Raw genomic sequence first — 14,533 nt, forward strand, 5'->3', positions numbered from 1 at the left:
AGTGCTCTCTGATGACACCTGTCTCGGGAACCGCCCAGTTTAGAAGCAAATCCCCATAGCAAACCTCTTCTACTCTGCTCTCTGCTGACATCTCTGCTTGTCTCGGTAACTGCACACTGTTGCCAGACAGAAAACAACAACTCAACTTCAGCAGTTGATAATTATTGAAAGGATTAAGATTTTTTAATAGAAGTAATTTACAAATCTGTTTAACTTTCTGGAGCCAGTTGATATATAAAGAAAAGTTTTTTTTCTTTGAATACCCCTTTAATTTGAAGACCTTTTTTCCCCCCACCGGAGTACCCCTTTAAGACTGGAGTATAATTTGCCTGTCTTAATAAATCTGCCTGCTGCCCCTTTAAATTCCTGGAAAACTCCTTTTTATTAAGCCTTGAGTCTTGTGTGTTGTTATTAAGTAATTGTTTTATATTACATAGCTTAAATGGGTTTTCCATAAAAAACAAAACAAAACAAACTGTTAATGACCTATCCTCAGAATAAGCTGATCAGCTGTTAAGTGGGCTGCCCTGGGCTGGAAGCCGTTGTCTCATTGATCACTTTTCTATGGCATATCTGCCTGCATTTTGTTAAATACCCTTTTTGAATATACCGGTACTTCACTTATTGTTGAACTATGCTATGTTAATATTTTGGCTTTGTAACCAAACAAGAAATACACATGACTGTTCTGTAACTTATATTGTTTTATCCGTTGATATGAACACCTCCTGGCCATATGGGCTGGTGTGAAGGTTTAGGGTTTCAGTGTTACGAGATTAATCCGTTGGAACAATTATTTGTCAGCTGAGAAGTCTTTTAGGATGCGTAAGCATTTGGTTAAACGGCAAAAAATAGTTGTAAGGATTCTGTGCAAAGTCTAGCTTTTTATGTTTTTCTTTCCTAAGATGTTGGTTGTTCCACTTAAATGGGCACTGTCAGATACAAAAACTTTTTATATGTTGTACATCTTGGCAAAACCTTTCTAATATACTTCATAAGAAAATTGTATTTCCTTTTTATAGAAATCATGGCTTTGTCCAAGCTGAAGTATAGGCATGGACAAAGTCCAGTAAGTGAGGGTGGGCTAGCACTCCCCTGTGCTCTCTCCTGTCTGATAGCACTCCCCTGTGCTCTCTCCTGTCTGATGGCACTCCTCTGTGCTCTCTCCTGTCTGATGGCACTCCTCTGTGCTCTTTCCTGTCTGATGGCACTCCTCTGTGCTCTCTCCTGTCTGATGGCACTCCTCTGTGCTCTCTCCTGTCTGATGGCACTCCTCTGTGCTCTCTCCTGTCTGATGGCACTCCTCTGTGCTCTCTCCTGTCTGATGGCACTCCTGTGCTCTCTCCTGTCTGATGGCACTCCCTCTGGGCTCTCTCCTGTTTGATAGGCACTCCCTCTGGGCTCTCTCCTGTCTGATAGGCACTCCCTCTGTGCACTCTCTCTCCTGTCTGATGGGCACTCCCTCTGTGCTCTCTCTCTCCTGCCTGATGGGCACTCCCTCTGTGCTTTCTCTCTCCTGCCTGATGGGCACTCCCTCTGTGCTCTCTCTCTCCTGTCTGATGGGCACTCCCTCTGTGCTCTCTCTCTCCTGTCTGATGGGCACTCCCTCTGTGCTCTCTCTCTCTCCTGTTTGATGGGCACTCCCTCTGTGCTTTCTCTCTCCTGTTTGATGGGCACTCCCTCTGTGCTTTCTCTCTCCTGTTTGATGGGCACTCCCTCTGTGCTTTCTCTCTCCTGCCTGATGGGCACTCCCTCTGTGCTTTCTCTCTCCTGTCTGATGGCACTCCCTCTGGGCTCTCTCCTGTTTGATAGGCACTCCCTCTGGGCTCTCTCCTGTCTGATAGGCACTCCCTCTGTGCACTCTCTCTCCTGTCTGATAGGCACTCCCTCTGTGCTCTCTCTCTCCTGTCTGATGGGCACTCCCTCTGTGCTCTCTCTCTCTCCTGTCTGATGGGCACTCCCTCTGTGCTCTCTCTCTCTCCTGTCTGATGGGCACTCCCTCTGTGCTCTCTCTCTCCTGTCTGATGGGCACTCCCTCTGTGCTCTCTCTCTCCTGTCTGATGGGCACTCCCTCTGTGCTCTCTCTCTCCTGTCTGATGTATGTAAAGAAGTTTTTTTGTTTTTTTTTAGTTCATAACATTTTTGCACTTTAATTTTTTTCCCTCCATAACTTATGCTCCCAAAGAAAAATAAAAATAATTTGTGAGTTAAAAATTTGGGGAAAAAAATTAAATTTAGCAAATTTGGGTTTTTTCTTTTTTACATCATTCACCTTGTGGTCAAACTTATGTTATTTTGATACTTTAGGTTGGCCTGATTACAGCAATAACAAATGTGTTTCATTTCCATAATGTTTTATTAATTTGAAAACAATTCTAAAAACTTTTAATATTTTTTTTTTAGTTTCTAAACCCCTGCAACATTTTTATTTTCCCATATACTGGGCGTTATGATGGCAAAATTTTTTGCGCCGTAATCTGCTGTTTTGTATTGGTAGCATTTTGGTATTGATTGCTCTGTTTGATTCCTTTTTACAAACTTTTTTTCTGGGATATGAAGTTAGGAAAAAACAACCCAATTCTGGGGCTTGTCATTTTTTTATGTTACGCAATTGACCATATGGGATATATAATGTTATATTCTAATAGTTCAAACAATTACGCATGCACCAATACCAACATTTTTATGAAAAAAGGGGATTGATGTGAACTTTTAATATAAAAGGAGTTAATGTGTGTTTTTTAAACTTATTTATTAAACTTTTATTTTTTATTTTTTTTAACACATTATTAGTCCCCTCAGGGAAGTTTAAGAAGGAATCATTAGATTACTCATACAGATCAATGCAGTTCTTTGGAACTCCTTTGATCTGCGCTCATTAATTTGAGTCTCCTCCAGGCAGGCTCAATCAAATACAGATCCACAGCAGCCATGGAAGGAGAGGTAAGCCCTCCAGCCACCGCTACAGTGGATCTCACCCTCCCAGGACACCCCCACCCCCCCTTGCAATATATACAAAATCTTTCATAGTTAGTGCTTGGGGTCAATGAGGGCCATTTATTAAAACCTGTAGAGAGGAAAAGTTAACCAGTTGCCCATAGCAACCAATCAGAAGAAGCAATCTGTTTGGTTGCTATGGGCAACTGGTCTACATTTCCTCTGCACAGCTTTTGATAAATCTCCCCCAATATTTGTATACTGTGATAAGAATCCTGATGAAAACATTTACTTGTAATGAGCAAATGATTAAAGGATAAAATTATTATAATAACAATATATTAGCATTAGCAATGGTCCATTGCTAATGAACCACAGCCAATCAGCAGCCTTGGTGGTCAAGTTCCATACTCCTAAGAAACGTGACTGCCGAGGCTGCTAATTGGCTGGGGGGGGGGGGGGGTCATCTGACATCTGCTGCTCTTGTCACAACAGTGCACTGATTTTTTAAAAATAAATAATAAAGATGGACAACTTCTACTGAAAAGGGCTTACAACCTAGACATTTTTAGTAGCCATGGCAACCTGGCGCCTGGGACTTGTCGAGATTTGAAAATGATGTCTATTTAAAGAGGCCTTCCAAGTTCTTACCAGCTGCTATATACTATATAAGAAATCCTCTAGTTTTTACAGTCACACACAGTGCTCACTGACAACAAATCCTTATAGCAAACCTCTTCTGTTCTGGACAGTTCCTGACATGGACAGAGGTGGCTGCAGGGAGCACGGTCTCTAACTGCTGATAAGTACTGCAAGGACTCTTTAAATAGACGTCATTTACAGATCTGTTTAACTTTCTGGCACCATTTAATTTGAAAACATTTTTTCCCCGCTACCCCTAATATAATGGGGAAGATTTATCAAAACCTGTGCAACAGAAAAGTTGCCCATAGCAACCAATACGATCACTTCTTTTATTTTATTGAGGCCTTGTTAAAAATGAAGGAAGCGATCTGATTGGTTGCTATGGGAAACTTTTCCTCTGCACAGGTTTTGATAAATCTCCCCAAATGTGTATTTCCAGGATAAGTGTCATAAATAACCAGTTCAATAAGTGCAAAAAAAATACAGATGTCAGGAAATACTTAGGGATTTGGCTTAGTTGCCACAATTTTAACAAATTTGGGACACCAGGAGGAAGGTGAAAAATAAAATCAGTCTATAAGGAATTAAGCCACTTTGTATTCTATGTGAACTATTACTCATAAACTAATATTACACTATATAAGGACACTTTTGCACAATTGTTAAAAAAGTACTTGTTTGTTCCTACTGTAACTATTGTCTTATTAGCGGTTTATTTTTTTCTTCTTTTCATTCAGCCTTCTTCCATATATGTTGTACTGAGCTCCCTTTTTTTTCTTTGATTTCCTTTAGGGCGTTATTTTCCGAAGCGCTCTCGGCACATGCTTGTGGTAGAAGCCAAGTTTGATGGTGAGCAGCTCTCTACAGATCCAGTGCCCCACCTAGAGCAGCCCCAGTTTACCACAGAACTAGCTTGGGAACTTGATAGGAAAGCACTTCATCAACACAGGTAAGTCCGTTTGGGTGTCGCCTTGTTGTCATCTTAAAGGAACGCTACTTTTGTGTTGAATGTCCTGTATCTAGACACTGTGATTATACAACTTATTAGTAAATCATGTAGCCGCAAATGTCACAACCAGGGTGAGACATGGTAATGAGCTATTGAGTAGATTTGTGGTGACATCACTTTTTTATTAAAGGGGTATTCCCATTGGACATTTATGGCATTTTCACAGGATATGCCATACATATTTGCTAGGTGTTCATCCTAGAGGTGGGACTTGCATCTTTCTCAAGGTCTAGGGACCCCAGCCCACTCTGACCTGCTTGTTGCCACCAGAGGTGGTCAGGAAGCCGATATTTTTTTTCTTTTTTACAATTTGCTTAACTCCCATGGACATTTGTGGGATTTGCATAGACAGCAAAGCACCACCTGCTACGCTGTCTTACGGAATCAGCAAGGCTAGAGCTTCTATGCTTTTTATGTGACTTCCATTAACCTCTATGGGGGTTAAAATGCTTTCGGAAAGTTTTCTTACCCTTTCTCTTTTTCATTTCATGTTACGTTGCAGTCTTGTGCGAAAAAAAAAAAAAAATCTGCACTCAATATCCCATCAAGACAAAGTAAAAGCAGAATGTCAGAAATCTTTGATTATTTATTGAAAATGAAAAACTAAAATATTTCATGGACATAAATATTCAGACCCACAAGGTTTGCAGATCATGTTTATCTTTGGGATACATAGGGGGGGCCTGTCGGCTGCCGCATCATGCGTGGACGGACACGCCCCCTTTCTTTAGACTGCCGAGAACGAGGTGGGTCCCAGTGGTCAGACCCCCGCGATCTATAACTTATTCCCTATCCTTCGGATAGGGGATAAGTTGTTTTCCACTACAGTGTTCCTACCGGTAAGCTTAATTACCGATTTTTCTTTCTTACAACTTCTCATATATGGTAGAGTAATCGGAGATCATTCCAGAAAGTAGGGATACCACTAGAGAGGATAAATAGGAGCCCTGGTTGGTGGGTCTGGCCACATATATTTATTTATCTTAGCAGGAATAACATTACTGTAAGCAGTCTTTATCTCACACTGGTTTCTTGAGCTTGTACAGAACGTTCATTACTTTTTAGATCTCGCCACAGGAACAGAAGGTTCACAACATGAACTGTGGAACTGACAAAAAGCTATCAAATATATAGATAAATATGAGGGAGATTTTAGATTATGTACTACATTTTCAGGACACTTCCTCGGGAGGCAGCTACCTGTCAACGGCAGTAGGATATAGACTGCTGCCTCCCAATGGAGGCAGCTCCCATGCTCGTGTGGGAACTGCTTCAGAATTCAAAAAGGCACCAATAAAGGAGTACGTTTGCTTTGGCAGCATCGCTGAATATGGCATCCCCTGCAGCGGATGAGCCTGCCTCCTCTAAATGTAACAGGCAAGCTTTCCTTTCCAGACTCCTTTCCATCCTTAGATGAGAACATCAGACTAAACAGTCATATTGGTTAAGTCAGAGACTCCCCTCAATTTACAAAAGAACCCACAGGTCAGGTTAGCTGGGGCAGTAAACCATTTTTGAGGTATAATAACAGGGGTGTGGAAATTTTATAAAAAACTACTTGTCCACGGGACTAAAATGGAGCAAAATCTACTTGTCCCTCATGACGATCCACTTGTCCGGGCCAATTTTCGTTTTTACGCACTCGTTTTTTCCTCCTCGCCCTATAATAGCCATAACTACCTACTATAATGATACCTTTTCATTTTTCAATAACATATTCTCTGAACCAAAAATATATATAAATATATATTTAGGGAAGTGAAATTGAAATAGTAAAAGATAATTTTTCAGATTTGGTGGTTTTCTTTTCTGCGCCATTTACCTTGTGGTTGAGGTAACATGTTAGTTTTATACTTTAGGCCTCCTGATTACAGTAATACCAGATTTGTATCGTTTACGTCATGTTTTACCAATTCTGGACTTTTTCTAATTTTTTTTAATTGCCATTTTTTAACCCCTGTAGCTTTATTTTTTTCCGCATACCAGGCTGTATGAGGGCTCATTTTTTGCGCCATAATCTGTTTTTTGTATCGGTACCATTTTGGCATTGATCTGACTTTTTAATCGCTTTTTAACTTTTTTTTTCTGGGATATTATAAAAATTTCAAATCTGTGGTTTGGTATTTTTATTACATTTACCATACGGAATACATAATGTTATATTTTAATAGGTTGTACAATTACGCACGAAGCGATACCAAATATGTTTATTTTTATTATGTTTGCATGTTTTTATATAGGAAAAGGGGGTGATTTGAACTTTTAACATGGAAGGGGTTAATGCAGCGGTCTTCAAACTGTGGCCCTCCAGATGTTGCAAAACTACAACTCCCAGCATGCCCGGACAACGGCTGTCCTGGCATGCTGGGAATTGTAGTTTTGTAACATCTGGAGGGGCACAGTTTGAAGACCACTGGGTTAATGTGTCTTTCAAACTTTTATTAAAACTTTTATTTATTATTATAATTTTTTTTTTTTTTTACACTTTATTAGACTTATAGGAGGTATCATTAGATTCCTCAGACAGATGGATAGATTCTATTGAACTCTATTAATCTGTGTGCTCTGTGATCCATTGATAGAGCCTGGTCCAGCCAGGATCTATCAATGACAGAGCTGGGACAGGAGGAAGCAGAGGTAAGTCCTCCGGCTACCTCTATAGTGGATCGCCCCCCTGCGATCACTCTGCAGGGGGGCGATCCACCCCACTAGCCCACCAGGGAGCGTTCACATCTCCCTTTAGACGCCGCTGTCAGCTTTGACAGCGGCGATCTAAAGGGTTAATAGCCAGCTGCGGCCCCCTGGCTACTGCATGCTGGCTATTAGCGGCGGCCCCCGGCTACTGAGAACAGCCGGGGGCTGCAGAGTATGGAGCTGGCAGGAATACGGAGCCCGCTCCATACTCCCCTGTGAGCGCCGCATACATCTCCCCGTGCAGACGTGCGGGGAGCGAAGGCAGAGGACGCAGGTCTACACGGGGAGAAATAAGCCACGCCCACTCATCTGGGCTAAGTGCCGGACAAATTCGCCTGCCCGGCGCCCAAAACTGCTAGTCCCGGGCGGCGGGCGATAGAAATTCCACATCCCTGAATAAAATGACTGAGTATTTTCAGAAATGTCTGAGCCCCTCACACCATGCTCGCAATAGTAATTCATCAATTGAGCAGTTTGCCTTTCATACTCATGAGACGCTGGCCTCCACTTCACAACAAGGGGCGTTTGCCTCCACAGGTGACAATAGGCAAGTCTCAAGTTTGCCTTGACTCTGTTATTATTGTTGATATCCAACCTGTAGTCTACTGGGACTCAAAAACCATAGCTCATTCTACATTGTCCCCTGAAAGAGGCTGCTGGAGGGAGGTGCAAATAATTAGAGTAGGTTTAGCTGGCTGTACATCTCCAAATAATTATTTTTATTTATTTTTTCCCCCAAAATCGAGAAATTTGCCTGATTGGCCTTTTGCTCTACCTTTTGTTTAGGAAAATGACCTGGTACTTAGAAATTTTATTGGCATTCCTGACATTCAAGCATTTTGGTGGTTGCCTATATCGACATGGTTCTTCTTTCCATCACTGTTACCTCGGTCAGTAAGGAAATAGTCGACAAAACTTTAAAAAATATTCAGATCACGGATGGGGTCAGACCTTTAAGTATGCTTACTAAGGCAACACAAGAGGGCACTCTTGCTTCCTCTCAATATGTAAACCTCTTTCTTTCTTCCAAAGTGCCCTCGCTGAAGGCATCAAGCAGCATTATGTTACCAATAATAGATGAGCTCGATGGCTCACCCCTGCCAGTATGGCAGACCACGCTCAGAGTCACATGAATTCTGAAATTTAAAGACAACGGGGGAGATTTATCAAAACCTGTTCAGGGGAGAAGTTGCTGAGATGCCAATAGCAACCAATCAGATCACTTCTTTCATTTTTAAAAAGGCCTCTGAAAAATTAAAGAAACAATATGATTGGTTCCTATGGGCAACTCAGCAACTTTTCCTCTGGACAAGTTTTGATAAATCTCCCCCAACCAGCTTATTTGGGCCTGAGTTGTTAAAGACAGATATTGGGCCAGAAAGTCACTTATTGACATTAAAAATTCAACCAAAAAGCCCTTTCAGTCTGAGGGTCGCCCATTCAAAGTCCAAGGACAGATCTGTGATACACAGAGACAAGCATGACATTTCTTTTCGGGAACCACCAATCCATCCAGCGGTCAGTCTGGACTCTGATGTGGCACAACAGGGCAGCAACCAGATAAGAGAACACTTACTGGTACCTTCCAAACAATTTCCCAAGTCTTGTGAAAAGAATCTGTACAGGCCATTGGGTCACACAAACTGAACTTTGTTTTGCATTTGCCGCTGTTGCAGGGAAAATGGATCCCTGTTCTAGAATCAGACAGACCAGTAAGACCTGTTCTCAATGTACACTCCCTAAACAGGTTCTTAAACCTAAGTGTTTCCTGTATAAAAAATATCGTAGATTGAAGATTTCTTTTTGAGAAAGACATGTTCATGTCAACAATAGATCTAAAAGATGCTTTTCACGTTATCGTTCTGAATCCTAATCTTTCTTTACTTCTGGTGGAAAGTTAAAAAACTAAATAAAATAAATAAATCACTGGATTTTGATGTTTTTTGGCTTCTCCAATGCACCATACATATTCTTGAATGTAATGAAAGGGCATCACTTCCCATTTGAGATTGCCAGGTATAGCATACCTGATTTACTTGATTAATATTTATAATAACAAAAACAAAATACCGGTAAGTGCACTCCTAGTGTAGTATTACCAGAAGCGGTTGCCCCCTAGCAAGGCTCGATAGTAGATTAGGGTGGCTGCCGTGCTGTCCTCCTGATGTCCAGATGATCAACGGTAATAATTAAACAAAAGAAAAACACTGGGGACCATATGCGCTCTTAGAAAATGCACCTAGGCTACAGGCTTTATTGGGTACATTCAATTAGTTATTTTCACTCAGTTTTTTTTTTTTTTTTTTTAATCCTCTATCCGGTATTATTTTGTCTAGGGGGTTCTAGCAAGCCACTGCCTTCCATTTTAAATTCTGAAGCAGTTCCTGCACATGACGTGTACCTTCCACCGATCACTTTTTTTCTCTGGTGGTAACGGGAGGCAGCCGCTTACCACCGTATTGACGCCATTGCAAGGTGACTCTATATTACCCAAAAACAAATACTGTTTGCGGATCATAGATTCCTGCAAACTGTGCTTACTCACGTCAAACTAGTGTTTCTGGGGAAGCATTGTGTCTGATGCTAGTTGTAGACTCTTCAGAATTCCCTTTCTGAGAATTGATGGAGCTTTAGCTCAAGGACCTTGATTAATGTTGTTTTCTAACTTATGTGAGCACACTGTACTGTTACTTTTCCTTCAGATTAATTATTAAAGTGGAACACTATGTTCCTTGTACATCATAGTCATGTTCCGAGATCTGCTTTCATCTCTTGATTCCGATCATTTCTTCTCCGGATGTGTCTATTGGCATCATCCATTATAGGGTAATTTATAGGTTACATTGGGAAGAATTTTTCGAATGTATTCTCGTATTACTATGTGGTGAGGATTGGGGTGTGTGTGTGTTTTATATAAGATACTAGCTTAATCCTTGTTGGGGAGGAAAATAAACTGGAGGAAGCTTTTGACTTCATATCCCGTCCCCATATATTGTTGTCATATCCCAACCCTATATCCTGTCCTCATAACCCGTCCTCCTCCTATCCCGACCCGTAATATGTGCACCAGGTATTGAAATATCTCCAGCCGTACAGAAGTTATGTGGGAACATACATTTCCCGTTGATTTGCATGGGACTTTAAACAAAAATCCTGACACTCACAAATGGGGGTAGTTAAGGGTTAAATGAACTATCCTATATTTTTATTTGACAAATAAGTAACGTGACCAAGTATTATCGAAATATCTCCAGCTGTTTGGAAGTTATGGAGTAACATATATTTCCCATTGACTTGTATGGGACTTTAAACATAAACCCCGCCCCTGGCAAATGGGGGTGAGTAAGGGTTAAAAGGGTATTCCAGGCCAAAACTTTTTTTATATATCAACTAGCTCCGAAAAGTTAAACAGATTTGTAAATTACTTCTATTAAAAAATCTTAATCCTTTCCAATAGTTATTAGCTTCTGAAGTTGAGTTGCTGTTTTCTATCTAACTGCTTTCTGATGACTCGCGTTCCAGGAGCTGTACAGCTCCTATGGGGATATTTTCCCATCATGCACAGCTCCCGGGACGTGACATCATCATTGAGCAGTTAGACAAAAAACTTCAAAAGGTAATAACTATTGGAATGATTAAGATTTTTTAATAGAAGTAATTTACAAATCTGTTTAACTTTCCGGAGCCAGTTGATATATAAAAAAAAGTTTTTGCCTGAAATACCCCTTTAAATCACCTATCCTATGTTTGTTGCTGACATATAAGTAACATGTGTGCCAAGTTTCATGTTAATATATTTAGCCGTTTGGATGTTTTTGTGGATCATACATACACACACATTGAGATATATATATATATATATATATATATATATATATATATATATATATATATATATATATATATATATAATATAGTGGTCATGATTATATGCAGACATCATGCAGGCCAAATTGATCTTGTGTAGTGTAGTATGGTCTGAGCACTTACAGGCTGACCTTCCCACCCCTTCAACCTCTGCAGCAAGGCTGGCAGCATTCATACGTCTATTTCCCAAAAGCAGCATTTGGATATGAGCATGTTCATTCATTTTCTTTGGTCAAACATCACAAGGCCTGTTCTGAGTGAAACCCGTCCTGTGAAACTGCTATATGGTCTTGTCCACCATGCTGCAACTTAGTTTTAAGGTCTTAGCAGTCTTCTTATAGCCTAGGCCATCTTAATGTAGAGCAAGAATTCTTTCTTTTTTTCAGATCCTCAGAATTCTTTGCCATGGGGTGCCATGGAGAGAGAGGAAGCGATAACACCAAATTTAAGACACTTGCTCCTTATTTACACCTGCGACCTTGTAACACTAATGGGTCACATGACCTAGGGGAGGGAAATGGCTAATTGTACCCAATATGGGTGCATTCAATTTTTGTTGCCAAGGTTTAGACATTAATGGCGTGTTGTTATTTTGAGGGGACACCTTATTAAAGGGCTACTCCACCCCTAGACATCTTATCTCCTATCCAAAGATAGGGGATAAGATGTCTGATCGCAGTGGTCCTGCCGCTGGGAACCCCTGCGATCTCTCCTGCAGCTCCCTGAGTCATCAGCTGTACGGAGCTAAGTTTGCTCCTAGGCTGATGACTCACGATACAGGGGCCGGAGTATCGTGACGTCATGCCCCGCCCCTTAATGCAAGTCTATGGTAGGGGACGTGACGGCATTATTGGGTTATACGTATAAATTTCATGGATTCTTAATCCACTTTCTTAGTTAATCAGCCAATGATATTTACTTTAAAAGTTATAAACTCCTTTAGATAATGTGTTGTGTGTTTGTTTTTTATTAATATTTACAGCTCACTTGATGTATATCGCTGAAAAAAAAATCATATTTCTAATTTGATTTAATTGAAAATTAAATCCACCTCATGGGTTAATACATTTAACATAATACCAAATTTAGATAATTTCTTTTATTGTACTACTTTAATAATATGTTATCATATAATTTTTTTATTGGAAAAAGTGCTTGAAAATTGCCCTCCTCTGACCACTGTAACTTTTTTTATTCTGTTTATGGGGCTGTATGATGAATATTTTTTTTTTACATCATAATCTGTGCATTTTATTGGCACCATTTTGTTTTATTGGGACTTTTTATTCATTTATTTATGACATATGATGTGACAAAACAGCAATTCTGACAGTCTTTTTTTTTTTTTTTTCTTTCTTTAGTAGATCAGAAATTTCCTGCGCTTAATTCATAGCTGCCTGTAAAATGTATTGTGCCAGGCAGGAAATAGTAAGCTGCGGTGCCATACATTTACAGCGTATGTCCTTAATGGGGTTAATGCACATTATTATGGGCAGCCATCTTACCTGAGCTGTTTTTTAACAACATTTATGGATATAGGCAACAATAGATCGTCTGTCTCATTGATATAAATGGGAAATGTTACTGAGCGTTCTCTGTTACCTTTGTAACTGAGTAGGTGAGGCAGAGTTCCTATTGTCTCCTCTATCATCTGGTGTCTCTTTTAACTGTAATGCTGTACAGATAATTTTCCGGCAGCCTCCTCCTTATCACCACAGACAGAACAGGCAGTGTCGGCTTAGTTTTGGCCTAGTGGTAAGAATGAATACTTCAAGTTTTCATGGTTATTTCATAATATGGATAGTAACATGAGAAATTAGTTTAAAATCACCAAAAATTCTTAAAGATATGTTTATATTTCTGATAACGCATTTCCTTTTAAGAGAAAACAAATCACAGTTAGTAAATGACTTACTAAGCCAAGTACAATGTGTGTGGGTTTACAATGTCCTTAGATATATTTTTCTGTAACAATACTTCTCTGTTCTTGTTTTAGGCTGCAACGGACGCCGATTAAGCTCCAGTGTTTTGCCGTGGACACATTAACATCAGCAAAAGAGTCTGTCGGATATGTTGTCTTAGACTTGAGAGCTGCTCAGGAAAAGAAACAAGTAATAATATCAGTAATAATAGGTGTTGGGATAATTAAACACTGCTCAAAAAAAATAAAGGGAACACTTAAACCACATAATGTAACTCCAAGTCAACTTCTGTGAAATCACACTGTCCACTCAGTAAGCAACACTGATTGACAATCAATTTCGCATGCTGTTGTGCAAATGGAACAGACAACAGGTGGGAATTATAGGCAATTAGCAAGACACCCCAATAAAAGAATGGTTCTGCAGGTGGTGACCACAGACCATGTGTCAGTTGCTATGCTTCTTGGCTGATGTTTTGGTCACTTTTGAATGCTGGCAGTGCTTTCACTCTAGTGGTAGCATGAGACTACAACCCACACAAGTGGCTCAGGTAGTGCAGCTCATCCAGGATGACATCAATGCGAGCTGTGGCAAGATGGTTTGCTGTGTCTGTCAGCATAGTGTCCAGAGCATGGAGGCGCTACCAGGAGACAGGCCAGTACATCAGGAGACGTGAAGGTGGCCTTAGGAGGGCAACAACCCTGCAGCAGGACCGCTACCACGAGCCAAACACCATGCAGGATGTTTGGCATTTGCCAGAGAACATCAAGATCGGCAAATTTGCCACTGGCGCCCTGTGCTTTTCACAGATGAAAGCAGGTTCACACGGAGCACATGTGACAGTTATGAGAGAGTCTGGAGATGCTGTAGAGAACGTTCTGCTGCCTGCAACATCCTCCAGCATGACCGGTTTGGCGGTGGGTCAGTAATAGTGTGGGGGGGCATTTCTATGGGCGGCCGCACAAGCCTCCATGTACTTGCCAGAGGTAGCCTGACTGCCATTAGGTACCGAGATGAGATCCTCAGACCCCTTGTGAGACCATATGCTGGTGCGATTGGACCTGGCTTTCTCCTACTGCAAGACAATGCTAGACCTCATGTGGCTGGAGTGTGTCAGCAGTTCCTGCAAGAGGAAGGCATTGATGCTGTGGACTGGCCCTCCCGTTCCCCAGACCTGAATCCGATTGAGAACGTCTGGGACACCATGTCTCTCTCCATCCACCAACGCCACATTGCACCACATCCCTCAGGAGATCTTCCGCCACCTCATCAGGAGAATGCCCAGGCGTTGTAGGGAGGTCATACAGGCACGTGGAGGCCACACACACACACACACTACTGAGCCTCATTTTGACTTGTTTTAAAGGGGTACTCCGGTGCTTAGGCATCTTATCCCCTATCCAAAGGATGCCTGATCGCTGGAGTCCCGCCGCTGGGGACCCCCGTGCAAGCCTACGGG

General features: G+C 41.1%; 1 protein-coding gene across 2 annotated transcripts in view; it reads left to right on the forward strand.

The window, feature by feature from the left end:
- CEP120 (centrosomal protein 120) overlaps positions 1-14,533 on the forward strand; it is an 87,716-nt gene that overhangs the window by 5,444 nt on the left and 67,739 nt on the right. For both annotated transcript variants that reach the window (XM_056537342.1, XM_056537340.1), the window contains exons 2-3: positions 4,375-4,531; positions 13,149-13,263. In XM_056537342.1, the coding sequence (XP_056393317.1) occupies positions 4,404-4,531; positions 13,149-13,263 (243 nt within the window). In that variant the 5' untranslated portion in view covers positions 4,375-4,403. The remainder of the gene's footprint in view (positions 1-4,374; positions 4,532-13,148; positions 13,264-14,533) is intronic.

The sequence above is a fragment of the Hyla sarda genome, chromosome 1 (genome assembly GCF_029499605.1).
Source record: "Hyla sarda isolate aHylSar1 chromosome 1, aHylSar1.hap1, whole genome shotgun sequence".
NCBI classification, from domain to species: domain Eukaryota; kingdom Metazoa; phylum Chordata; class Amphibia; order Anura; family Hylidae; genus Hyla; species Hyla sarda.